The sequence below is a fragment of the Coregonus lavaretus genome (assembly GCF_964263955.1).
Source record: "Coregonus lavaretus genome assembly, chromosome: 37".
Lineage (NCBI taxonomy): Eukaryota > Metazoa > Chordata > Actinopteri > Salmoniformes > Salmonidae > Coregonus > Coregonus lavaretus.
Genome location: NC_140024.1, coordinates 23,332,618 through 23,360,399, shown reverse-complemented (window position 1 = coordinate 23,360,399; position 27,782 = coordinate 23,332,618). Strand labels below are relative to the sequence as shown.

Below are 27,782 nucleotides of genomic sequence, written 5' to 3'. Positions count from 1 at the left end.
TACTTGAAAGTACTACTTAAGTAGTTTTTTTGGTATCTTTACTTTACTATCTATATTTTTGACAACTTTTACTTTTACTTCACTACATTCCTAAAGAAAATTATGTACATTTTACTCCATACATTTTCCCTGACACCCAAAAGTACTCGTTACATTTTGAATGCTTAGCAGGACAGGAAAATGGTCTAATTCACACACTTATCAAGAGAACATCCCTGGTCATCCCTACTGCCTTTGATCTGGTGGACTCACTAAACACATACAGTGCCTTGCAAAAGTATTCATCCCCCTTGCCGTTTTTCCTATTTTGTTGCATTACAACCTGTAATTTAAATGGATTTTTATATGGATTTAATGTAATGGACATACACAAAATAGTCCAAATTGGTGAAGTGAAATGAAAAAAATAACTTGTTTCAAAAAATTCTAAAAGATAAATAACGGAAAAGTGGTGCGTGCATATGTATTCACCCACTTTGCTATGAAGCCCCTAAATAAGATCTGGTGCAACCAATTACCTTCAGAAGTCACATAATTAGTTAAATAAAATCCACCTGTGTGCAATCTAAGTGTCACATGATCTGTCACATGTATATATACACCTGTTCTGAAAGGCCCCAGAGTCTGCAACACCACTAAGCAAGGGGCACAACCAAGCAAGCGGCACCATGAAGACCAAGGAGCTCTCCAAACAGGTCAGGGACAAAGTTGCAGAGAAGCACAGATCAGGGTTGAGTTATAAAAAAATATCCAACACTTTGAACATCCCACGGAGCACCATTAAATCCATTATTAAAAAATTGAAAGAATATGGCACCACAACAAACCTGCGAAAAGAGGGCTGCCCACCAAAACTCACGGACCAGGCAAGGAGGGCATTAATCAAAGAGGCAACAAAGAGACCAAAGATAACACTGAAGGAGCTGCAAAGCTCCACAGCGGAGATTGGAGAATCTGTCCATAGGACCACTTTAAGCCGTACACTCCACAGAGCTGGGCTTTACGGAGGAGTGGCCGGAAAAAAGCCATTGCTTAAAGAAAAAAATAAGCAAACACATTTGGTGTTCGCTAAAAGGCATGTGGGAGACTCCCCAAACATATGGAAGAAGGTACTCTGGTCAGATGAGACTAAAATTGAGCTTTTTGGCCATCAAGGAAAACGCTATGTCTGGCGCAAACCCAACACCTCTCATCACCCCGAGAACACCATCCCCATAGAGAAGCATTGTGGTGGCAGCATCATGCTGTGGGGATGTTTTTCATCGGCAGGGACTAGGAAACTGGTCAGAATTGAAGGAATGATGGATGGCGCTAAATACAGGGAAATTCTTTAGGGAAATCTGTTTCAGTCTTCCAGAGATTTGAGACTGGGACGGAGGTTCACCTTCCACCAGGACAATGACCCTAAGCATACTGCTAAAGCAACACTCGAGTGGTTTAAGGGGAAACATTTAAATGTCTTGGAATGGCCTAGTCAAAGCCCAGACCTCAATCCAATTGAGAATCTGTGGTATGACTTAAAGATTGCTGTACACCAGCGGAACCCATCCAACTTGAAGGAGCTGGAGCAGTTTTGCCTTGAAGAATGGGCAAAAATCCAAGTGGCTAGATGTGCCAAGCTTATAGAGACATACCCCAAGAGACTTGCAGCTGTAATTGCTGCAAAAGGTGGCTCTACAAAGTTGTCACGTCTCCTCCCGTTGCTCCCCTCCGGCGCTCTGATTAGCCGGTTGTTAGATTAATTTGGATTTTAAGAATAATGACTAAAGGATTTCACCCCAAATACAGTATAAATGTTAGAATTATCATGTAGTGTCAAACAACTAACAGAGGGGGCGGTACTAAACATTCAAGGGGGAAGGCGGAAACTGTTTAGAAAACCCACCTAAAGGTGGGAGGAGTCAAGTTCAGGAGGTATAAAATCGTATGTTTGGGTCTTTGTCCCCAGAGCTCTCCATGAATAAACATACAAAAAATCCTTCTTCGTGGTTGTGGACCTTGAATCATTGATGATTAAAACCAGAGCCTTACAACCTCTGGTAATGATTCAAGCTTAGGTTGAATTAGAGATAGAAATTCACATGACACCGGTCTACTGAGCCACCGGTCTGAGCACACCACCTCGGCAACACCGGAATGGAAACCCAATGCACCCTAATCTCCTCCAGCGCACCTGCACCTCATCATCTCATCACCACCCCTATATAGCCCTGGACTGTTCGGTGTTGTGTGTGATTGTTAGTGTCTTGTTGTTCTCTTGCTCAGTGTTAAGTAAACCTTTACATTGTTGATTCCTGCGTCTGCATCCTGCCTCTTCGTATCCTCAGTACTCGTCACAAAAGTATTGACTTTGGGGGGTGAATAGTTGTGCACGTTTTTTTGTATTTTTTCTTGTTTGTTTCACAATAAAAAATATTTTGCATCTTCAAAGTGGTAGGCATGTTGTGTAAATCAAATGATACAAACCCCCAAAAATCCATTTTAATTCCAGGTTGTAAGACAACAAAATAGGAAAAATGCCAATGGGGGTGAATACTTTCGCAAGCCACTGTACTTCGTTTGTAAATTATGTCTGAGTGTTGGAGCGTGCTCCTGGCTAATTGTTTTGGGTTTGCTTAATATAAGGAATTTGAAATGATTTATACTTTTCTTTTACTTTTGATACTTAAGTATATTTTAGCAATTACATTTACTTTTGATACTTAAGTATATTTAAAACCAAATACTTTTAGACTTTTACTCAAGTAGTATTTTACTGGGTGACTTTCACTTTTACTTGAGTCATTTCTATTAAGGTATCTTTACTTTTACTCAAGTATAACAATTGGGTACTTTTTCCACCACTGGGAACACACATATAATGCCTTATATGTGTATTCTTAATGCACTTATAATGACTTCTACAACTCGCTATAAGGTCAGAACAGACGTCTTTCACTTTATATGTATCTATTTTGAGTACTCCGAATATACAAATATCAGTCATATACTACAGTCTACAACAGTAACATTACATGGATCAAATTTCTGTTCATCTGATGTTATTTGATCCCATTTTTTACATGTAAGTTATTCCATCTCAATATGATTGAGTACATTGACCTATTTTACTGCGTTTTTTTGGTTACATCCCAAATGGCACCCTATTCCCTACATAGTGCACTACTATAGGCCCTGATCAAAAGTAGTGCACTAAATAGGGAATAGGGTGCCATTTGGGAGCAACAGATAACTCACCAGGAAGATCTCTATAGCTCCCAGTATGTACATGGCAGCAGCGAAGGTTGTTCCCAGATAGAAACAGATTCCTACAGCCCCACCAAACTCAGCACCCAGGGAACGAGAGATCATGAAGTACGCCCCTCCGGCTATAACAGAGCAGAACAGAGTTAATATGGATGAAACTGGTCTGATGTCAGAATAGACTGACGGTGTGATAATTGGTTAATTTGTTATTAATGTAATTAACAATTACATTATCTTGTTAATGTCATGTTTATGTAACTGTTACAACTAAAGTGTTTTAAGTGTAACATTTAAGTTTGGATTCTCAATCTTCAACGCTTGTACTGTACCCTCACCTGGGACAACACCATTTGTAGCTATGGCACTCATGGATATGGCAGTGAGCATTGTCTGTAAAAGAGGAGAGAATATGAACACCATAAAATAAGGTCAGTCTTTGTGAGAGAGTTCTGGATGTTTTCTGTTGTGCCAATCAACCAATACGCTGAGCTCTTTATCCACATAATAAACACACTTAGCATTAGAGACATCACTTGTCATTGCACAACTGGACATAATTCATAAATCATATTGGAATGGTTGAGACATGAACCACAAATACATTACATTTCCTTTGGAGTAAACAGCAGGATATGTAAATTGATTGAAATGCTGTGGGTTTTATTCAGCCTAGTAATGTTAACTGGCAGACTGGCTGGTTACCCAGTTTTAACAAGGGGTTTGGCAAGTGGACAAGAACAGAGTGTCAATGGTCTTCTAACATTGCCAGACCGTGTGTATGTGTGTGTGTGTGTGTGTGTGCGTGCGTGCATGTGTGCATGTGAGTGTGCCTGTGTGTGTGTGTGCATCCACAATGTGTGTGTGTACTAACACATGAGCAGCACATGAGGACGATGAGGAATGACTGGACGATGCCGGCTGTGCCCACGATCCACGTTAGACGAAGGAACAGGATGACACCAAAGATGTTCTGTAGACAGGGCAGGTAGACTCCCATCAGGGTACCCATGTTGGGTGACTGCAGAGAGAGAGACATGAAGTGAGACAGAGACAGCGAGAGAGAGAGAGAGAGAGAGAGAGAGAGAGAGAGAGAGAGAGAGAGAGAGAGAGAGAGAGAGAGAGAGAGAGAGAGAGAGAGAGAGAGAGAGAGAGAGAGAGAGAGAGAGAGAGAGAGAGAGAGAGAGAGAGAACAGAGAGAGATAAAGAGAGAACAGACAGAGAGAGTGAGAGAGGAAGAGAAATTCACATTAACTATAATTGATATCTAACATCAATCAGGAAGGGTGCAGGAATCAAACATAAACAGCAACAGAAAGAAGACAGAAAACAGATGAGTGATAGCACTGCTGTAGTTTCCCATATTTGTGTGTGTAGTGTGTTTCAGTGTATTTCAGTGTGTATAGTGTGTTTCAGTGTCTATGTTTTTGTGTTTCTGTATATGGTATGTAGCACAGATAGACCCACAGGAAATAGCTAATTGACAAGAAGTATTGATCAGGTAAAATATTGATCAATTCTCACCAGGGGGCCCACAGGGCACAGCCTGTAACAAACAGGCACCAACACAACCCAAAGCACACGCATGCAAGCTCAGATCCAAACATGCGCAGAGACAGAGGGGGAGGGGTAGAGAGAGAGAGACTAAAGCCTGTTTGAATCTGAAAAGAAAGAGAGGTAGTTTTTCTCCAGTCTTTGTGACTTCTGACCTTTGGGGCCTTCCTGAGTGACGTCCCTGTGTTCTCGGCCTCCTCGTGCTCCCTGGCCCCCTGGGTAATGTTGGTGTAGTTGACCAGCCGGCTGAGGAGAGACGACACCTTGGGACGGATGTCCAACTCCTCCTGCAGGACAGGGACAGCAGGACAGGGAATAGTTAGAGGTGGGTGGGTACCTGATGTGTCTTTAGGGTGCTATAGCCAACAGTAAAAGGGTATTATAGTGCAGTGTAAGGAACTGAATCTGTGCCTGCACTATTTGTTGGAGGAGTGGTGGTCTATCTAGTGATCGATCAATCTAGGCAGTTGAGACTAGCAAATATTGATGTTAAAACATGTGACATGTTGTGTATAATCATGTCATGTATCAGTATCAGTGTCACTGAGAGCCAGTCTTAAAGTAACTGTCCAGTGAAAATCTCACTTTTAAAAGTCCATATTCTGTTAACTCATACCCAAAAAAATGTGTTGATTCATCCTATACTCCTATTTTGTGGCCAGAAACACCCACCTCAAACTTGGATCTCAAACAGACCGTTTCAAAAATGCTTGCCATTTCCTCATAGAGGATGATGTCATCCTCCTGAGGAGGATGAGCTGGCCATTCAGCGGTCTACTCGCATTAATATTTTTTATGACCGGTATACGCCCAAATCATTCTGTTGTTGGGGTATGCCCACACCATTCCAACACAAAAAAGCTGCTTTTTAACATAGGAAAACAATTTCACTCATATTGTAATTAATTATAGGTCATATTTCATAGAAATCTGGAAACACTGGACTGTTACTTTAAAAACAGAAGACTTGCTCACTGACCTCAAATAAGGCCAGGTTCCTGTCATAGAAATCAGTCCTCTTGACAGCATCTGCACTGCTGAGGAAAGGACTGTCCTCGTTGTGATTTCCATGGCCTGAAAAAAGAGATAGAAGTATAAATGTATAAGGTAGGCAAGGATAACATTTTCCCATTCAAATGTTTTCATCCAGTATCTTGTAAGATAAACAGGGGTTATTATAAAGTATGAAATGTGATAATGAGAGTGTCAGTTTGTGATCAGTTCCCATTCATGCATGTTGGTACTCTATTGTTAAACGGCAGTCTGTTTGTTTTCATATCAACCAACACATGTTGCAATATAAAAACACAGGAAATGACATTTGAGACAGATAAACTTTAGAGATATCTGTAGAAGTTGCAGGAAAAGGGAAGACTAATAATAACTACAGTACAATAGCCATCAAAACCATGCAACGATGCAACCATGTCAATAAAATAGGAAATGTTTCCACAGAAATACTGTCTCTCAATTCACATTTTTAAAAAGTTTCTCAAGAGCTGGCGTGCTGATCTATTGTACAGTATTTACGGTGCTGACAGTGATGAATCTCCAAGTTAGTTCCCACAGTCTGCCTACAACCTACAGTATGACATCACTGTCTGTTTCAGTCTCCCACTCCCACGTTCAAAGTAATCAATTCCAGCAGCTGCTATGTGAGGTATACGGTCACCAGAGACCTGCATCCTACAGTACTATACTGGCTTTAATATCTTTAGTATCAACAGAAAGCATATCAGGCACAGAGAAAATAGGAGGGAATTCACTCAAACCCTCTATTGCAAAATGTTTCAACCCATCATTGCCGATCAAGATTAATGTGATTTCAGTAAACAAGATTGAGCAATTGAGCGACTTCGCTTGCATCACAAGTTAGCATTCACCCAAAGATAAATTAATATCTAAACCTCATCCAGGCCAAAACTAAAATCAATCAATGTTAAATAGAGCAGAGATGACAAAGTTGCTAAGTAATTTGTCTCTGGTTTAAATTATGTTCTCTGTTTCTCTTGCTACATGAAGCTGAGACAGGATATGAGCCTGAGGATACTGGCATTGCACACAAAGCATCTGTGTGAATATGATAATACACGACACACACACACACACACACCATTCTATTTCTAGAAATTAGGATCCTGACCTTTGGATCATCAGAGAGCATGACCGGTCGTCGAGTCTCTTCAAACAACATTTGCATGCAGCCCAAATACTAACATCCTGAGCTACAGACAATTACCCAACTGCAGTATCCTACAAGTATGACTGAACACGAGACAAAAATGGCTTCTCTACTCACCTGTCTCCGGTACCACAGTGTTCAGTACCTCAGTGCTGCTGAGGGTGACCATGCTGCCACAGTGTGTGCAGAGAGCAGTGTACTGCGGTCTCTGGTTCGGGACATAGTCAGGCGCCATTCAGGACACACTGTCACACAGGGCAAACTGTCACTCACTGAGGGGCTTGGGCCAGAACACACAGCGTGAGATTGCATACACACACACACAAGTTGGGCGCATACACAGGAGCGAGTACACACAAGCACGCACGCAGGCACACACACACATATACACTGTGGGTTCTAGAGCAGACGCCAGAGCAAACACAGAGTAAGCATATGAAGATCTTAAAAGTATTTCACAACTATGTACAGCACATTGACATTACTATGGGCCATGATGGGCTTGTCATTGGATGCCAACAACGCATAATGGAATCTCAAAATGATATGCTGTGAAACATTCAGGAAAAATGTCCCACCTAATCATTAATAACGAGGGAGTCAACTCCTCGTACCGTTTCTGAGATTAGATGGGAATACATGTGTAAATACCTAACACTCACTCACTAGTATGATGTAATTGAAAATGGAGAGGGAAAGAGACAAGATCAAATCAATGCAAACACTGTCCTCTAGTGTCAGTTTGCAGTTAGTGCACGTGAGAACATTATTAAGACAGGAAGGATGTCACTGTACTGTTATGTGTTTGTGTTTGCATTGCAATGTGCATGCCATCATAGCGTCAGTTCTAAACAATGACCGAAGGACGCTGAACTTGTAAAACAACATATAATCCTTATCTCTCTCTCTGTACTGTTCGCTTATATGTTTCCAAATGTCTCTCTCTCTACCACAACACTCTCCTCAAGTCGGTCTTATTAAAAGGATGGAGGGTTTGGGAACGGGGTGCCGTTTGTAATGTTGAATGGTCCAGAGGGGGTTCTCCTCTTAATGACCTGACGCTGGATGCCTAATTAAAACAGATTAAAGATTAACAGGACTGTTATGAACAACATACAGAGAGTCCCCGAGTCCCACTGCGCTGAAAAGAACAGCACACAGGGATTTACGACGACAGGTCCCAACAAGTCAACGAACAAACGGTGCCTCCACAAAAATGCCTCTGAGCCACAAGATCAAACTACTGCCAACAAAGTGAGACAGACTGCCAACCCTGCCGAGCCTCCCGCCTCCTCCCGCCGTTCTGAACAGTTACCTCTGTCTGAACGCTTTGTTACTATTAGACAAGTCAGCACATTACTGACAGCACTCACTTTTGCTTTTTACAGAGATAAATAATATGACTACCCAAGTATCCAAAGCTATTCAGACCTATAATGAAGTTGTTTCATACGTGTTTGACTGAAGAGGTCTTTGAACTAGGCCTATTACTGTAAGTGTCAAAATATCACTGGTGTAGTGAAGTTACAGGCCAACTTACATCTGCAGAATGAATTATGGAAGATAATATAATTCTTTACTCTGTTTACTAGATCCATCAGCTTCTTTCTTTGTAATTTTACATTTAATATAAAGCAGAGACTATTAGCCAAGATATTAACAACTACCATATGCGGCACTGCTGACATTTGCAGATTCATTTTAAGCTTTAAACACACCAGTAAAACCACCACACATTTGGTTGCCATATTTTCAATGTGGTCCCATTCAAACAAAGGATACAGGAAAAGGCCAGTCCAAATGGTCTAGTAAGCCCAAGGGTGGGGCACCAATTGAGGCTGTGTCTTTTTGTGCAAAGGCCTATGATCAGTGCTGCTGTGTGCTACTGTAAAAACAGACCGATCCATAAAAAGAAAAGACCCCTGATAACCAACCACTAAGACCAAAGTGTTCCTGACCTGTTACTTACCTGTCAATCAATAAACAATCAATAGAAGAGCGGTGAAGTCCACCTAACAGAAACACAGGCTGTATCTGCTTGCTTATCTTCTCCCTGATATTTAAATATACAATGAACCAATACCCTAGACTAGAGTCTGATTAACACAGAACTATACACTAGACTAGAGTCTGACTGACACAGAACTATACCCTAGACTAGTTTGCATGACACAGAACTCTACCCTAGACTAGTCTGACTGACACAGAACTATACCTTTAGACTAGTTTGAATGACACAGAACAATACCCTGGACTAGTCTGAATGACAGAACAATACCCTGGACTAGTCTGAATGACAGAACAATACCCTGGACTAGTCTGAATGACACAGAACAATACCCTAGATAAGAGTCTGACTGACACAGAAACAATGTCCACATCCAACACAGTTGGCGACTTGCGACCTTGCTGGTCCCAGACAACGGTCAGAATCTTCTCATATCTAAGAAAGGCACAGTGAGCATCAGCATCAAAAGAACCCGATAGGCAAGATGTGCTGGACCCAGATTCACAAAACACTTCTTACACAAAAATGTAAGAAGCTTCTTAATAAAGAAAAAACGTTTGTAAGTGCAATTCCTCAACAATATCTTAAGATTTCATTTTTTTCTTACGAACTTCTCAAATATCTTCTTACGAACGTCTTAACGATCTTCTTAAGATGATTGCCACTAGGCAACCAATCTAGCTAGTAATGGCATTCAAGCTAGCATATTTCTTACTGAGATTACTGTTCTAAAACATGTTCTTGGGTTTTCAAACAATCAATGCTGAAACTTTCAGATGAAGTTTGTGAATGAATTAAACATGTTCAATTGCTTTCATTAGCTTATTCTCTCACTGAGTTTAAGACTAGGGTTTAGCTATCTTGGAATGAAACATGTTAAACAAGAAGAAATCCAAGAACATTATTTTCAAGAACCAAATGTCTTCGTAACTTTTTTCTTAGGAAGAAACATAGGAAGAAACTTGAGAACATTTCCAATAACTTTATTGAGGAATACACATTAAGTATAACTTAAGGAAAAATTGCACTTAAGAATACATTTCTTCTTAATAAGGTTTTGTGAATCTGGGCCCTAGACTCTGGAGTTGTGACTTTTCAGTGGCTAACCATTCATTTAACCAATAATGCAAAAGAAAGCAAGAAGACTTCAACATGTCAGCAATCACCAAAGCTGCTTATCCATGAAAAAAAAATTACTTTCTCAACCTATTAGCTCCTTCAGTATGAAAGCCTCTTTGCTAAACTTCTCCTTAATTGAACATTTAAGACTTTATTAAGCAGTAGAGAAGTCATGCAGCTTAGACCTCTCTATGGCTCTACCTCGTGTGGTTAGCTGGCAGAGATGCTATTCTGATTAGTGCTGTTCAAAGGCAATGTGTCCGTGTGTGTGAGAGAGAGAGTGTACATGTTTTCCTACATTATCAGGACCACAATGTCCTGACAAGTCACCACAATGTCCTGACAAAGTAGAAAAAAAGAAAAAAAAGTCTGGACTTTTTTATGTCCTGAATTTGTTCAAATGCTATTTTAGGCTTAAGGGTTAGGTTTAGGGTTTGGGGTTAAGGTTAGGGTTAAGGTTAGGGTTAGGTTAAGGGGTTAAGGCTCTTAGGGTTAGGGTTAGGTTAAGGGTTAGGGTTAGGGTTTGGGAAAATAGGATTTTGAATGGGAATCAAAAAGTCCTGAGAATTCACGAAAACAAAGCTGTGTGCGCGTGCATGCAAGCACAGATTCAAACGCACGCGAGATTGAATGCCTAAATGTGAGTGTGTGTATGTGAGTGAGCATTTGGGGGTGTGTAAGAACACTAGTCAGTTAGCTACAGTAGCTGTCAACACTGGTTGAACTCTCAACGAACACCAGGGTCCACAACAGAGATGCTGCTAACCTGCTACTGTACCAACCAACCAACACTAAGGTGGGTACACAACTATACTAGAGCCTTAGGCAGTTAAGTTACATTTGATTTGATAATACTGTGTATTGTATAATAACTTGGTGTTAGTTTGTCTAGCTCGTTTGAACTGATCCATGAGCCTCGTTATTGTTTTTGTTGTGTTACAATCTCCTTTTTTATTTAGCTAATATTTTTCATACTTTTTAACTCTGCATTGTTGGGAACGGGCTCGTAAGTAAGCATTTCACTGTAAAGACCACACCTGTTGTATTCGGCACATGTGACCAATAAACTTTGATTTGATTTGTCCTTACACATTTATAAAGGATGGTAAAGTGCTCAACTAAGTCCTTTTGAATATATACTTCATATTTCATAGTTAGAAATGTGTCTACTTAGTCACTGTCTGTACAATAATCGTACAAACAACAATGACTGACTGATAAAATGTTAGATTGTATTTAATGACTCTGGGGAAAAGAAGGGGAAGAAAAATTTGTCGTGCCAGTCCTGTTTGATATATTGTTTATCAGATTAATTTAATAAAATGAACTGCTTCGTTACCACTAATGGGGAAATTAAGTTGAGATTAAATTGAAAACTCAAAGTTGTACATGCTTATCATGCTTATCAGTGGGTTGGTTATACATTTCAAAGCACAGCCATCCAGTCTCTGTAGCTCTTTCAAGTACGCTATAGGCCACTCTTTCTCTGCTATGGAGATGAAGAAAGATTCTGATTAAGAGGACTGAAGTGACATTGTGGATCTTTTAGCCATTCGCTAAATAAATTATTCAATTACTGTCATCTAAAAAATAAAGACAGCTATATCCAAATTCACACAAGTAATATTCTTCAGAATTCTGAATGACTGAAGTATTTTTAATCCCAGTTTATTTTTCTTCAAGTGTTTCAGAACATCTTGAGCTACCTAGGAGAAAGTTATTTGAATGGACTGTTCCATTAGGTTGTTATTATCTCCCCTCCTACCATTCATTCCTTCAGAAACAACAGTGTTTTCTGCCACAACAATAGGCCGTCATTAACTACAGGTGTTTCTCATGAACAACAGCAGCAGCCCAGTAGAGCAGAGGAATGCTAGCCTGCTGTGCTGGGGCGCTGTGTGCTAGCTTTGATGTGCGCTAACGATGGCGAACGGACAGAGGCGTAGAAGGCGGGTGGTTAGAGTTACTGTCGGCTATGGTTAGGGTTAGTAGAAGGTGATTACAGCACAACAGTGAGGGGCAGAGGAGCACTGTACAGTACAGATGTAGGATCTTAATTTTCGCCAGCTACAGCAGAAAAATTATCCTGCAGCAACAGGAAATGTGAAATATTATGTGGATTATAATGAATGGACATTCTTGTAGGGGTTGATACATTCTTCTTTAGGGCAAATTTCAAAGTGGAAATTACAAACTTTTGAAAGCCTTTTTAAAACTCAAATACACTACAAGTTTGTATTTCCTGCAGTGCAGGAAAATTATCAGCAACAAAAGACATATCAAATTAAGATCCTACATCTGTACAAAGGAGGGGGGGCACCAATTGGAAAATCAAATGGACACAAAATTGGCAAGAATGGTGGGTTCAGAAACAGGGCACACAGAAACAGCAACAGGTGAACATTCTTTGGATACAGGTATAACAAGGCAAAGTGACAAATAAATACAACATAATTGCACATCAGGTCATGACTTCCTTCAGAGAGTTGTGCTAGGAAGGTGTGTTGTTTTTGTGCATGCTGTTAATTCCTCAAGTCAAGCTATCATACAATACAGTGACACTCTCCTGAAGACTTAGGCTTTGTCCCAAATGGCATCCTATTCCCTGCATAGTGCACTACTTTTGATCAGGGCCCAAAGGGTTCTGGTCAAAAGTAGTGCATTATATAGGGGATAAGGTGCCACTTGGGACGCAGACTTTGAGGACTGTTTGTCTTTCAACAGAAGCTAATACACCGTAGCAGCCCAATCAGGAGAGAGGGGATTCATTGTTACCGGGCAAGCTAGAGGCTGTGGAAAACACACAGTCATCCCCTACATAAAGGACTGCCAACTCCCACTTTAAAATAGCCCAGTGTTGTTGTTACATGTCTCTCATAGCTCTAACCCCAAGGGCTCTAGTAGAATAATACAGCTAACCCTACCCTAGCAGCAGTGCTATGCTATAGCCTCTCAGGGAGACAACTGTAGCTGTAGCTACTGGGGCTGTGTCCTAAATGGTACCATTTTCCCTATAATAGTACACTACTTTTGACCAGAGCCCTATGGGGTCCACAGGTTACTGTGTAAGCCGCTTGGGACAGCAGAGCAGAGTACACCCATTAACATTCTATAGGGCATTGTTTGTATGTCGTTTTGTCAGTCTAAAATCATATGTTTTAAATTTCTAAATGCAGGAGCTTAGTCACTCACCACTTCTATCAAAGGAAGCATTGATGTGATAAGAAGTAAAAAATTGCCTACAGATTTTGAGAAAATAACGGTTGTGAGAGAACATGGTGGTCCTCTGTAGCTCAGCTGGTAGAGCACGGCGCTTGTAACGCCAAGGTAGTGGGTTCGATCCCCGGGACCACCCATACACAAAAAAATAATGTATGCACGCATGACTGTAAGTCGCTTTGGATAAAAGCGTCTGCTAAATGGCATATTATTATTATTATAACATCATCATGTAACATGAATGTATAGGAGAAATGTATAGTGGAAAGTCCCCTCTTGTGAACATCAACACAGCCAACAAGCCATCCTCATTCTACTCCAAATCAGTAACTGACAGCGGTCTGCAAGCCATCCCTTACACTTCAGCTTCCCTTCATGATAAATTCTTCTGACTGACTCTTTTTCTGTCACTGGTCTCAGGGTTCAAATTAGCAGTCCAGCTGTCCAGAGCCCATCAGTCATCACTCATTCCACACACAAAGAATCAGCTGTCTGCAGGCTGTCTGCATTCTTATTGGCAGACTAAATAGCCTTGGTTTCTCAAATGACTGCCTCGCCTGGTTCATCAACTACTTCTCAGATAGAGTTCAATGTGTGAAATCGGAGGGCCTGTTGTCTGGACCTATGGCAGTCTCTATGGGGGTGCCACAGGGTTCAATTCCTGGGCCGACTCTTTTCTCCGTGTATATCAATGATGTCGCTCTTGCTGCTGGTGACTCTCAGATCCACCTCTACGCAGACGACACCATTTTGTATACATCTGGCCCTTTATTGGACACTGTGTTAACAAACCTCCAAACGAGCTTCAATGCCATACAACACTCCTTCAGTAGCCTCCAACTGCTCTTAAACACTAGTAAAACTAAATACATGCTCTTCAATCGAACGCTGCTGGCACCCGCCCACCCGACTAGAATCACCACTCTCGACGGGTCTGACCTAGAGTATGTGGACAACTACAAATACCTAGGTGTCTGGTTAGACTGTAAACTCTCCTTCCAGACTCACATTAAGAATCTCCAATTCAAAGTTAAATCTAGAATCGGCTTCCTATTTCGCAACAAAGCCTCCTTCACTCATGCTGCCAAACATGCCCTCGTAAAACTGACTATCCTACCGATCCTTGACTTCGGTGATGTCATTTACAAAATAGCCTCCAACACTCTACTCAGCAAATTGGAAGTAGTCTATCACAGTGCCATCCGTTTTGTCTCCAAAGCCCCATACACTACCCACCACTGTGACCTGTACGCTCTTGTTGGCTGGTCCTCACTACATGTTCGTCGTCAAACCCACTGGCTCCAGGCCATCTATAAATCACTGCTAGGCAAATCCCCGCCTTATCTTAGCTCATTGGTCACCATAGCAGCACCCACCCGTAGTCTGCGCTCCAGCAGGTATATCTCACTGGTCATTCCCAAAGCCAACACCTCCTTTGGCCGCCATTCCTTCCAGTTCTCTGCTGCCAATGACTGGAACGAATTGCAAAAATCTCTGAAGCTGGAGACTCTTATCTCCCTCACTAACTTTAAGCATCAGTTGTCAGAGCACCTTACCGATCACTGCACCTGTACACAGCCCATCTGAAATTAGCCCAACCAACTACCTCATCCCTATATTGTTATTTATTTTGCTCTTTTGCACCCCAGTATCTCTATTTGCACATAATCTCTTGCACATCTAGCATTCCAGTGTTAATACTAATTGTAATTATTTTGCACTATAGCCTATTTATTGCCTTACCTCCATAACTTGCTACATTTGCACACACTGTATATATATATTTTCTGTTGTATTTTATGACCTTATGTTTTTTTTACCCCATATGTAACTCTGTGTTGTTGTTTTTATCGCACTGCTTTGCTTTATCTTGGCCAGGTCGCAGTTGTAAATGAGAACTTGTTCTCAACTGGCTTACCTGGTTAAATAAAGGTGAAATAAAAAAAATAAAAATAAAAAAGTGTGTGTGTGTGTTAATCTCTATGAGGCTAAGCCTATCTATGAAGCATGATGGACAGTATGACAGGAATGGACACTATTCTCCTGAAGACAGGCTGGGCGGACCCAGGAAGGAAAACAATGCAGCATTCTCCAACTGATACTCCCCTTACGTAATCTACTGTTCTGTACTGTACAGTACAGTATGAGGCCAACTGTTGTCTGTATAGAAGACAAAACTACAGATTCCTACAATAGTAGATTACAGCAAGGCAATAATACTGTACGACATGATGATAATGCTGGTGCAGACATTCACTCAGACACACTCTCTCACACACATTCACTCAGACACACTCTCTCACACACATTCACTCAAACACACTATTCACACACACAAATTCTCACAACTAATTCAGTCATGTGGAAATGCGGAAATGTGTCCTTGCTAGATATTGTGCAGTGGATAAACTGAACTGATTGACTCCTAGCTAGCTACCACTCTAGTGGAAGGTTGCTCTGGTACAATGGCCACAGTGTGTAGTCCAGTCCAGACCAGCTCTGGAGAGAGCAGGGCCACCAGCCTGGAACAGAGTCAGCACTGTGACTGTGGCTGTCTCCCTCCTCTCCTCCACCCAACCATACCAGACCCACACAGCTCCTCCCTCCATCACACCATCTATTACTTCAACACCCTCTTCCCTCACTCCACCTCCCCCTCCTCTTCCTCCTTTTCCTACAAACACATACACAACACTCGACCCAAGAGAATAATATATATTTTTACTCCTTCCTAGTCATCTGTTTCCATCTCACTTCCTACATGTTATTCTCCCTGTCTCGATCTCTAAACAAGGCCAGAAGGAAATGGTGGCATAGGATGGAAGGCCAGTCAGGGGTAGTGTTTGGGTGCTTCATTACAAGGCAGCTCCCTTTTATTAAAGGTCTCCTTTCTCTCCCTCACACAACAGACTCACGCCTGGTCGGTTCCCATGTCAGCCTTGCATATCAGCAGTCTCATATAATCCTGCCCCGCGGCTACAAACTCCTCTCCTCTCCGCCTAGGAGTGGCTTATCCACTTTCTCGTACTTGATACAGAAGCGAAATGAGAAACTGAAAGAGGGACTAGAGTTAGATATACAGCCGAGATAGCGTGAGAGAAAGAAAAAGCTGTTTCTCACTGGTTTAACAGCCTGCTCAACCCCTGTGTGTGAAAATAAATCAACGCTTTGCACAAAGAGTGCTCCATCTTTTGTCAGATGGAACACTTAAGGCCTAAGCAGGGCTGGTCCCCCTGCCTCTACGCCCCCTCTACCCCCTCCTCCTCACCCCCCTCCTCCTCACCCCCCGCCCCTCCAATTATTTTCCCTTTGTCACCACAGACATATTTGGCATGAGGGGGCTCATGAGTCTGTCCTGAATGTCTGAAATCTCACGATAAAACCCCACAGAAAATTCCCTGAGCTGTCAAAAACAGGCTGGAAAACTGTCTGCCGGGAAAGGAAATCTGCCAGGTAGGTTGGAGGATTGCCATGGTAAACATACAACCAGCTGTTCTGTCCCAGCCAGCCCCCAGGACAATGTAAAGCATTCCCACAACTTCTCCTCAGGTCACACTCATAATAACACACTATAGAAAACATCTCATTAACTTCACACTTCTAGATAGTTCTCTTAGTAAATAGGACAACCTGCTTATAAAGAGTTGACGACAGTTGTCTGTCTGTTCTTCCAAGCAGTTCTTAGTTAACAAGACAACTATGTTGTTCTACTTTGTAAAGAGTTGAGAGGAACAGTTGTCTGTTGTCTGAGAAAGAGAGAGTGAGAGAAAGAGGGAGAGAGACTCACCATCAGAGCTGACAGTGTCTAGATGTCCAGGGTGTCCCCCCTGTCCTCCCTGTACTTTGTCTCTGTAGTCCACCCAGTTAATTCCTTCCAGACTGTCATAGTTGGACGTAGTGCTGTCCTCAACCGGTACCACTGTGAAATGGGGCATGTTTTCATCCGCTGGTTAGCCCCTGACACTAATAATCCCCAGTATCTCCAGATAGGCTTCCAGCAGCTAGCGGTTAGCGCTGTCCTGCCAGCCTTGATCAGCCAGTTGAACTCCCAGTCAGTCCTACTAATCTCAGCAGCATTCCACTACCCTGCGCTCACTTCCTCTGAGCACATTACCATACCATGGCCCTGCCCCCTCTACCAGCCCCTGCACCGACCAGGCCGGCCTCCTGGGCTGCTTGTGTGAATAAAAGAGGTGCTACCTGTCATGTAGCCTGGGATACTCAGTCTGGCAGAGGAGAGGAGAGGAGTCAGAGAATCAGTCGGCACCACTGACTCATATCATATCCTCAGTGGTCATATACTGAGAGAGAAGGAGAAAAAGGGGACAGCAGGGAGACCCATTCCATGGCCATGTTGCTCATTGACTCTCTCCACACTGAACACTGTCTCTCTCTCTCTCTCACACACACACACACACACACACACACACACACACACACACACACACACACACACACACACACACACACACACACACACACACACACACACACAGTCAGACAAACAGTCCTCTGTGTATGTGGGCCTTTCCCAAAACACACACACAACTCTGCGACGTGGCAGTCTGGAAAATAATCAAATAAACCACGTGTGTGTGTGAGAGAGAGAGCGAGAGAGAGAGCGAGAGAGAAAGAGAGATAAAAAGAGAGACGAGAGAGAGAGAGAGAGAGAGAGAGAGAGAGAGAGAGAGAGAGAGAGAGAGAGAGAGAGAGAGAGAGAGAGAGAGAGAGAGAGAGAGAGAGGAGTGAGAGAGAGAGAGAGAGAGGGAGTGAGAGAGGGTGTAATACAGCCCCTGCGTTTGGCGTAAGCAGAGGAAAATATGACACAGTGAACAACCCAACTCTCCCCCTCTTATTCCTACAAACAACATCATGCTGATGTCATCTCAGCCTTTGACCTGAGGAACAGACAGCAACATCCTCTTTATTCCTAAACTGTATAGGCCTACGATATAAATTATTCTGCTTTCCTTTTAGGCATTATAGCTGTAATACAATACAGTACAATTATACAGTACAATTATACAGTAAAATAAACATGAACAGAATATTTGCAACAGAATCTTTACAGCGTCTTTACCACAACGACCCAACCCAAAGCATCAGTAATAGACTGCAGCTGGAAGAAAAACCTCATGCCCTTTCTTGTCCTTGGCACACCTCTTTGTTTTTCCAACCCTACCTTAAATTTAGTAAGCTTTACCCTACGGGCTTTACCCTATTCCACGGTAACAGAGTGATGCTGAGACTCAGATTTTTCACTTTAAAATGTATGTCAAACAAAAACCAATGATTGCAAAGTTTAACAAACTATACAACTCTATGCACAAAGACTACATTTAACAATTTCCACAGAACATTTTACAAAAACACATTTACTTGAAGAACAGCGCAGATGCAAAGTTTGGTAACAGAATGACAGTTTGTACTGTTTGTTGCCAAACTTTGCATCTGCACTGTTCCTCAAGTAAATGTGTTTTTGTAAACCTTTCTGTGGAAATTGTTAAAAGTAGTTCTTATGCATAGAATTGTATAGTTTGTTTAACTTTGCAATAATTATTTTTTTGTTTGACATATACTGTATGTTAAAGTGAACTGTAGGGTACTGTGACATTAAAGTAACAATGTAAATTATAGGCGAGAGAATGTAGGCCTACTGTAAATATAAATTGCCTATTAAATGAATTTTGAGCCATAATCCAGAACAAGCCATTTTAGTTGTGAGTTTCAGGGCATCTTTTTAAGATATCATGGGAACTAACCATAAATAACTTCTTCTCTTTCCTTCCCTCTTTCCCTGAAAACCAGAAGTCCCCAGAAAGACAGATCAGAGGGCCTACAGCAGCCTGTAATTACAGAGGCCCATTAAAGGTCCTATTTTAAGCTCTACTCTCCTGCTCTATTTGGACTTCAGGGGCCTCTGTAGACAACGGTTTAGATATTTCCTCCCTATCTTATTGCAGAACAGCCAAAACTGACAGACTGTTTTCAGTTTATGGTTCACAGTTTAATGACTGTGTTTGGAAATGAAACAGAGTCTGACTTTCTTGCGTAATCCAGGCAATGTAGGCAATGTCACATATCGTACTTTGGCCTGCCTAGTAACGGTAACAATAATAAGCAGAATAGTTTAATATACACTACATTATGTCTTGAAGTTCAATTCAGTAAAACATAATCAGTTTTGACAGGCCTTTTTGTGTCAAAATATCAGACCTGGGTCCAAATACTATTTCAAATATCTCAATTACTTTCACATACATTCAAAGTAAGTATTCAGATATATTTTATTTGACAATACAAGTAGTTGAACATTTTAATGTATTTGGAAATACACTTGGAAAGTATTTGAAATACTTAAATACACTGATTCAAATACACTCCCATGTACAGTGAGGGAAAAAAGTATTTGATCCCCTGCTGATTTTGTACGTTTGCCCACTGACAAAGAAATGATCAGTCTATAATTTTAATGGTAGGTTTATTTGAACAGTGAGAGACAGAATAACATCAAAAAAATACAGAAAACCGCATGTCAAAAATGTTATAAATTAATTTGCATTTTAATGAGGGAAATAAGTATTTGACCCCCTCTCAATCAGAAAGATTTCTGGCTCCCAGGTGTCTTTTATACAGGTAACGAGCTGAGATTAGGAGCACACTCTTAAAGGGAGTGCTCCTAATCTCAGCTTGTTACCTGTAAAAAAGACACCTGTCCACAGAAGCTATCAATCAATCAGATTCCAAACTCTCCACCATGGCCAATACCAAAGAGCTCTCCAAGGATGTCAGGGACAAGATTGTAGACCTACACATGGCTGGAAAGGCTACAAGACCATCGCCAAGCAGCTTGGTGAGAAGGTGACAACAGTCGGTGCGATTATTCGCAAATGGAAGAAACACAAAATAACTGTCAATCTCCCTCGACCTGGGGCTCCATGCAAGATCTCACCTCGTGGAGTTGCAATGATCATGAGAACGGTGAGGAATCAGCCCAGAACTACACGGGAGGATCTTGTCAATGATCTCAAGGCAGCTGGGACCATAGTCACCAAGAAAACAACTGGTAACACACTACGCCGTGAAGGACTGAAATCCTGCAGCGCCCGCAAGGTCCCCCTGCTCAAGAAAGCACATATACATGTCCGTCTGAAGTTTGCCAATGAACATCTGAATGATTCAGAGGAGAACTGGGTGAAAGTGTTGTGGTCAGGTGAGACCAAAATCGAGCTCTTTGGCATCAACTCAACTCGCCGTGTTTGGAGGAGGAGGAATGCTGCCTATGACCCCAAGAACACCATCCCCACCGTCAAACATGGAGGTGGAAACATTATGCTTTGGCTGTGTTTTTCTGCTAAGGGGACAGGACAACTTCACCGCATCAAAGGGACGATGGACGGGGCCATGTACCGTCAAATCTTGGGTGAGAACCTCCTTCCCTCAGCCAGGGCATTGAAAATGGGTCGTGGATGGGTATTCCAGCATGACAATGACCCAAAACACACGGCCAAGGCAACAAAGGAGTGTCTCAAGAAGAAGCACATTAAGGTCCTGGAGTGGCCTAGCCAGTCTCCAGACCTTAATCCCATAGAAAATCTGTGGAGGGAGCTGAAGGTTCGAGTTGCCAAACGTCAGCCTCGAAACCTTAATGACTTGGAGAAGATCTGCAAGAGGAGTGGGACAAAATCCCTCCTGAGATGTGTGCAAACCTGGTGGCCAACTACAAGAAACGTCTGACCTCTGTGATTGCCAACAAGTGTTTTGCCACCAAGTACTAAGTCATGTTTTACAGAGGGGTCAAATACTTATTTCCCTCATTAAAATACAAATCAATTTATAACATTTTTGACATGCGTTTTTCTGGATTTTTGTTGTTGTTATTCTGTCTCTCACTGTTCAAATAAACCTACCATTAAAATTATAGACTGATCATTTCTTTGTCAGTGGGCAAACGTACAAAATCAGCAGGGGATCAAATACTTTTTTTCCCTCACTGTAGGTATTTGAAAATAGTATTTGAAAATCCTGTCAAATACAATTTGAATCCTCAAATAAAAGTACTTGTTTTAGGCTGTGTATTAGAACATATTTTAAATACCAGATACTCAATTACATATTTATTTGAACCAAGGTCTGCAAAATATACATTGACAAAAAATTACTCTGAATGAAAGCGGTGGTCCTTTGTTGAACATTCGGTAGCACTTTATATTACAGCACGGAATAAAGTGATTACATGGTAACAGTATGGTAACAAGTTATAGTTACTCACAATTAATTCATTCAGTAGTATTACCCAGACCTCTAAACTAATCGTCACCTCTGTCTTCCCAGCTCCACATCAAACATTTCCCAGTTCTTCACCCAGACAGACTCTCTCTCCAGTCTCCACAGACAGACTCTCTCTCCAGTCTCCACTGACAGACTCTCTCTCCAGTCTCCACTGACAGACTCTCTCTCCAGTCTCCACTGACAGAAGCCTTTGACGTACTAGAGGAGAGGTTTTTCCTAACTACTCGCCTACGTTGCGTTTACCATGCCTGTCTTGGAGTGTAATTGCCACCGGGATGCCAGGGGAAGGCCATATAAGGCTTTGCCCCTGACTGCCCAGCCTCAGCCCCAGCCTGCTGAGGCCTAACCCCAGCCCCAGCCCCAGCCCCTGCTCCAGCCCCAGCCCCTGCTCCAGCCCTAGCCCCTGCTCTAGCCCCTGCTCCCAGGCACAACCCCAGCCTCAGCCCACTGCTCACTGTGTACTGCACATGTCAAACACATTCCACAGAGGGCTGAGTGTCTGCGGGTTTTCACTCCTTCCTTGTACTTGATTGATGAATTAAGGTCACTAATTAGTAAGCAACTCCCCTCACCTGGTTGTCTATGTCTTAATTGAAAGGAAAAACCAGTAGACACTAGACCCTCCATGGAATGAGTTTGACACCCCTGGTGTATGGTAAGTGCAGCATCAGTGAACACTAGGCAGCCAAGCAGCCAGGGCCAGACACACTCAGCTCTCCCACTCACAGTGACCCAGTCATGGGGAAAGAGAGCCAGTGGGCTGGAGTAAGCAGTTCCTGTAAACAGGAGGCCCATCAGGGTCAGCTTGTGTACAGACATTCACAGCAGGAAGTGACTTGACTAAAGGAGCTGCTGGACATAGTTCTCCGCTACACAATCTCCTTTGTATAGACCTAGTGTGGCATTTCCTCAGGGTAGGGCAGAGCTATGAATCAAGTGTGCTGTGGTGCAGATCAGGGGGTTTGAGCAAGCCCACAGTACATTGATGGTTAGAGTGCAATCAGAAGCTTTGAACAAGCAGCAAAGGCATATGTGGGAGATAATTGATCACACACAAAATCATACTCTCGACACAATTTACTTTCACCTTTACTCACCTTTCTACATTTGATTTGGCAGACCCAAAAGCTCTTGGTATGTTGGCTGTGTCATCTTCTAGTGCCCTCTTTTGGATAAATAACAAAGTACAGTACCTTGACAATCATGAATGAATTCTGTGCTTGACAGACATGTCTGAAGAAAGGCCCATACTAAAACAATCTATTGCCTTTAGACAACAAAGGCTTTTGTTAAAGATAAAACTAACCCCGGGAATTATGTCATACAACTGACACTACCAACTGAGAAGCAAACTTCAAGCAACGTTTACCATGAGGTGAGACTAAAAACCACCTGTTCTGAACACACAAGGCTACAAGCCAGCGGGCAAATCTATTCAAAGTGGTCAAAAGCGTTTCTTCCCCAATAGGACTTCTACATCATTAACAGTAAGCCTAGATGTCAATCGGTGTTTAGTGTAAATCCCATGTCACAATTTTGAGTTAAAGATGCAGTCTGGGATCTTAAGCACAACACATTTGTAACATATTGTACGAATTGGATTCCTAACATATTATACGAATTGCAAAAAAAATTAAACAACATATCATACGAAATGGATGACGTAATACACAACTGGATGACGTAGTACCCAAAAAACGGGGACCCATTTTGGCTCGTGAGCACCACTTTCAAAACTACTGTCTGAAATTATACAAAAGTTCTAGAGTATCACTTTAATGTTTGTCACGGTTTCGGCCGAGGCTGCTCCTTCTCCTTGTTCGGGCAGGCTTCGGCGGTCGTCGTCCCCGGAGTACTAGCTGCCACCGTTCGTTGTGTCTGTGTGTGTTTGGTTTGGTCTGATTTGTTACACCTGTTGCTCATTTCGTCTTGATTATGTGTCCTTTAAGTTCTCGTTGTTTCTGTCTTGTGGTTGTGTGTAGTTGTTCTATGTCAGCAGGTGTTGCCAGTCAGTTTGTGCTCTATGTTATTAGAGAGTCTGCACGTTGTGCGTTTGTTGTACTTTTACGCTGAGTGCGTTTATTTTTCCCTTGTTCAACCGGCTCTGTTTATAGCCGTTGTTTCTGTGGACTTTATTAAAGTGTTTTTGGACTTACATCTGCATCCTGCAATTGATTCCACACCACACCTACGCCCGGCCTTGACAGAACTACACACCATTTATGGAATCAGCAGGAGCAGCAGCAGCAACCGAGTCATGGGAGGAGCGCGTCCGCGGACAGGATGACAGGATAGCCCAGATCACCAACGCATTACAAGGAGTAATGAATACCCTGCATCGCCTGGAGACCAGTTGGGCACCCACGCCTCCTCCCACAGTACCACCAGCACCGGTCAGTCCCTTAGTCCACGCTCCGGAACCCAGTGGGATTCGGCTCTCGCTCCCGAGGGCGTATGATGGTACCGCTGCCGGGTGTCAAGGTTTCCTCCTACAAGTAGAACTCTACCTCGCCACCGTACACCCGGTGCCCTCGGGACACGAGAGCGTTTCCGCCCTCATCTCCTGTCTCACCGGCAAGGCTTTGGAGTGGGCCAACGCCGAATGGAGGAGAATAGACCCCGCGACGATCACCTATGCGGAGTTCTCCCGTCGCTTCAGGGCTGTATTCGACCATCCACCTGAGGGGAAGGCGGCGGGAGAACGTCTATTCTACCTCCGACAGGGGAAGAGGAGCGCACAGGATTTTGCACTGGAGTTCCGGACTCTAGCGGCAGACGCAGGGTGGAATGAGCGGGCCCTCATAGACCACTTCCGCTGCAGCCTACGGGAGGACGTCCGTCGTGAGTTGGCCTGCAGGGACACCACCCTCACGTTTGACCAGTTAGTTGACATGGCCATTCGCCTCGACACCCTGTTGGCCACCCGCGGACGTCCTGAGTGGGGGTCGTCCATTCCACCCTCCAGCACCTCCGAGCCTAGTCCTATGGAGCTCGGGGGTGCTGGCGCTAGAGAGGAGAGGAGAAGGAGCCCCAGGGGAACCAACCCCTGTACCTACTGTGGCCGTGGAGGACACACTGCGGCCAGGTGCTGGGGGGGGTCTCCTAGGGGGAGAGACGGCAGGCCACGCTCTGGGGAGTCCCTCCAGGTGAGTAGGCGCCCCACTTACCCAGAGCTCTCTGTTGATCACCTAACCATACCTGTTTGCTTCCCACAGGTTGCACCTCATTCCCAGCATAAGGCGCTAGTAGATTCAGGCGCAGCTGGGAATTTTATAGATCGGCGATTTTGTGCTGAGTTAGGGATTCCCCTCCTTCCAGTCAGTAGTCCCTTCCCTGTACATGCTTTAGATAGCCGTCCGTTGGGATCGGGGTTGATTAGGGAGGTCACAGCTCCACTTAGGATGGGGATGCAGGAGGGTCATGAGGAGACTATTCAGCTATATCTTATAGACTCTCCTGCGTATCCGGTGGTGCTGGGGCTTCCCTGGTTGATTACTCATAATCCCTCTATTTCGTGGCAACAGAGGGTTCTCAAGGAGTGGTCTGTCCAGTGTGTAGGGCGATGTCTGGGCGTTTCCGTAGGGGCGACCTCGGTGGAAAGTCCAAACGAACTGCCGGCATTGCACATTCCCCCCGAGTATGAGGATTTAGCAATTGTGTTTAGTAAAGCGAAGGCGACGCAATTGCCACCACATAGACGGGGGGATTGTGCGATAGACCTCCAGGTAGGAGCTGCGCTTCCACGGAGCCATGTGTATCCTCTGTCTCAAGAGGAGAAGAGAGCTATGGAGACTTACATAGCCGAGTCTCTGAGACAGGGATACATACGGCCCTCCACTTCCCCTGCGTCCTCGAGTTTCTTTTTTGTGAAGAAAAAGGATGGAGGTTTGCGCCCGTGTATTGATTACCGCAGTCTCAATCAGATTACTGTGAAATACAGTTATCCACTCCCTCTGATTGCGACTATGACGGAGTCTTTACACGGGGCGCGTTTCTTCACAAAATTGGATCTCAGGAGCGCATACAACTTGGTGCGTATTAGGGAGGGAGACGAATGGAAGACAGCATTTAGTACCACCTCGGGTCATTACGAGTATCTCGTCATGCCATACGGGTTAATGAATGCTCCTTCAGTCTTCCAATCCTTCGTTGATGAGATCTTCCGGGATATGCAGGGAGTGGTCGTGTACATTGACGACATTCTAGTGTATTCTTCTACCCGAGCCGAGCATGTAGCCCTGGTGCGCCGAGTATTGAGGAGATTGTTGGAGCATGATCTGTATGTCAAGGCAGAGAAATGTCTGTTTTTCCAGGAGTCTGTCTCCTTTTTGGGTTATCAGTTGTCTGCGTCAGGGGTTAAGATGGAGGTTGACCGTGTGTCGGCCGTGCGTAATTGGCAAACTCCAACTACTGTTAAAGAGGTGCAGCGGTTCTTGGGTTTTGCGAATTACTACAGGAGGTTTATCTGGGGTTTTGGACAGGTGGCAGCTCCCATAACGTCTCTACTAAAGGGAGGTCCGGTGCGCTTGCAGTGGTCTGCTGAGGCGGATAGGGCTTTTGGGAGACTGAAGGACCTGTTTACCTCGGCGCCGGTGTTGGCGCATCCGGATCCCGCACTCCCATTCCAGGTCGAGGTAGACGCGTCTGAAGCCGGTATAGGGGCCGTGCTCTCGCAACGATCTGGCACGCCCCTGAAACTCTGCCCCTGTGCTTTTTACTCTAAAAAGCTCAGTCCGGCGGAGCGAAATTATGACGTGGGGGACGGGGAGCTGCTAGCCGTGGTCCAGGCCCTAAAGGTGTGGAGGCATTGGATAGAGGGGGCTCAACACCCTTTCCTCATTTTGACAGACCACCGAAACCTGGAGTACATCCGGGCAGCTAGGAGACTGAACCCTCGCCAGGCCAGGTGGAATATGTTTCTGGCCCGGTTCGTTTTTAAGATCACGTACATCCCTGGGTCCCAGAATGGTAAGGCAGATGCTCTGTCCCGGCGGTATGACACGGAGGAGAGGTCCGTTGAGCCCACGCCCATACTCCCGCCGTCTTGCCTGGTGGCACCGGTGGTGTGGGAGGTCGATTCCGAAATCGAGCGGGCGTTGCGTACCGATCCTAGCCCTCCACAGTGTCCTGTGGGTCGGACGTACGTGCCGTTCGAGGTTCGGGATCGACTTATATATTGGGCTCACACGTCACCCTCCTCTGGACATCCAGGGATTGGCCGGACGGTGCACTGCCTTAGCACTAAGTACTGGTGGCCAACGTTAGCCAGGGATGTGAGGGTTTATGTTTCCTCCTGTTCGGTATGTGCCCAGTGTAAGGCACCCAGACATTTGCCCAGGGGTAAGTTACAACCCCTGCCCATTCCACAACGACCCTGGTCTCACCTCTCGGTGGATTTCGTTACTGATCTTCCCCTCTCCCAGGGAAATACCACCATCCTGGTCGTTGTGGATCGGTTCTCGAAGGCCTGTCGTCTCCTTCCCATGCCGGGTCTTCCCACTGCCCTACAGACCGCTGAGGCACTATTCACTCACGTCTTCCGGCATTACGGGGTACCCGAGGATATAGTGTCTGATCGAGGCCCCCAGTTTACCTCTCGAGTCTGGAGAGCGTTCATGGAGCGCTTGGGGGTCTCGGTGAGCCTTACCTCAGGGGTACCACCCGGAGAGCAATGGGCAGGTTGAACGAGTAAACCAGGATGTGGGTAGGTTTCTGAGGTCGTATTGCCAGGGCCGGCCGGAGGAGTGGGCGAGATATGTTCCCTGGGCCGAGATGGCACAGAACTCTCTCCGCCACTCCTCCACTAAACTAACCCCTTTTCAGTGTGTGTTATGGTACCAGCCGGTTCTGGCACCTTGGCATGAGAGCCAGATCGAGGCCCCTGCGGTGGATGAGTGGGTGCGGCGCTCGGAGGAGACGTGGAACGCTGCTCACGTACATCTGCAGCGGGCCATCCGTCGACACAAGGCGAGCGCCGATCTCCACCGCAGTGAGGGACCGGTGTGCGCACCGGGAGATCGAGTCTGGCTCTCGACCAGAAACCTGCCCCTCCGCCTGCCCTGCCGGAAGCTGGGTCGGCGGTTTGTGGGGCCTTTTAAAGTCCTGAGGAGGTTGAACGAGGTGTGTTACAGATTACAACTTCCTATTGAGTATAAGAATATTAAC

At 44.2% G+C, this 27,782-nt stretch overlaps 1 protein-coding gene across 3 annotated transcripts in view; it reads right to left on the bottom strand.

The window, feature by feature from the left end:
• LOC311111299 (solute carrier family 12 member 4-like) overlaps positions 1 to 17,413 on the bottom strand; it is a 32,720-nt gene extending 15,307 nt beyond the window's left edge. Inside the window, exons 1-6 of one of the 3 annotated variants that reach the window (XM_084154017.1) lie at positions 17,113 to 17,413; positions 5,777 to 5,871; positions 4,953 to 5,084; positions 4,118 to 4,264; positions 3,582 to 3,636; positions 3,238 to 3,368 (exon numbers count right to left, since the gene is read on the bottom strand). In XM_084154017.1, the coding sequence (XP_084010143.1) occupies positions 3,238 to 3,368; positions 3,582 to 3,636; positions 4,118 to 4,264; positions 4,953 to 5,084; positions 5,777 to 5,871; positions 17,113 to 17,260 (708 nt within the window). In that variant the 5' untranslated portion in view covers positions 17,261 to 17,413. Of the gene's footprint in view, positions 1 to 3,237; positions 3,369 to 3,581; positions 3,637 to 4,117; positions 4,265 to 4,952; positions 5,085 to 5,776; positions 5,872 to 6,382; positions 6,498 to 7,096; positions 7,244 to 17,112 lie in introns of those variants that run through there. The other 2 variants (XM_084154018.1, XM_084154019.1) reach the window with 2 other exon arrangements.
• Between the last annotated feature and the right edge of the window lie 10,369 nt (positions 17,414 to 27,782).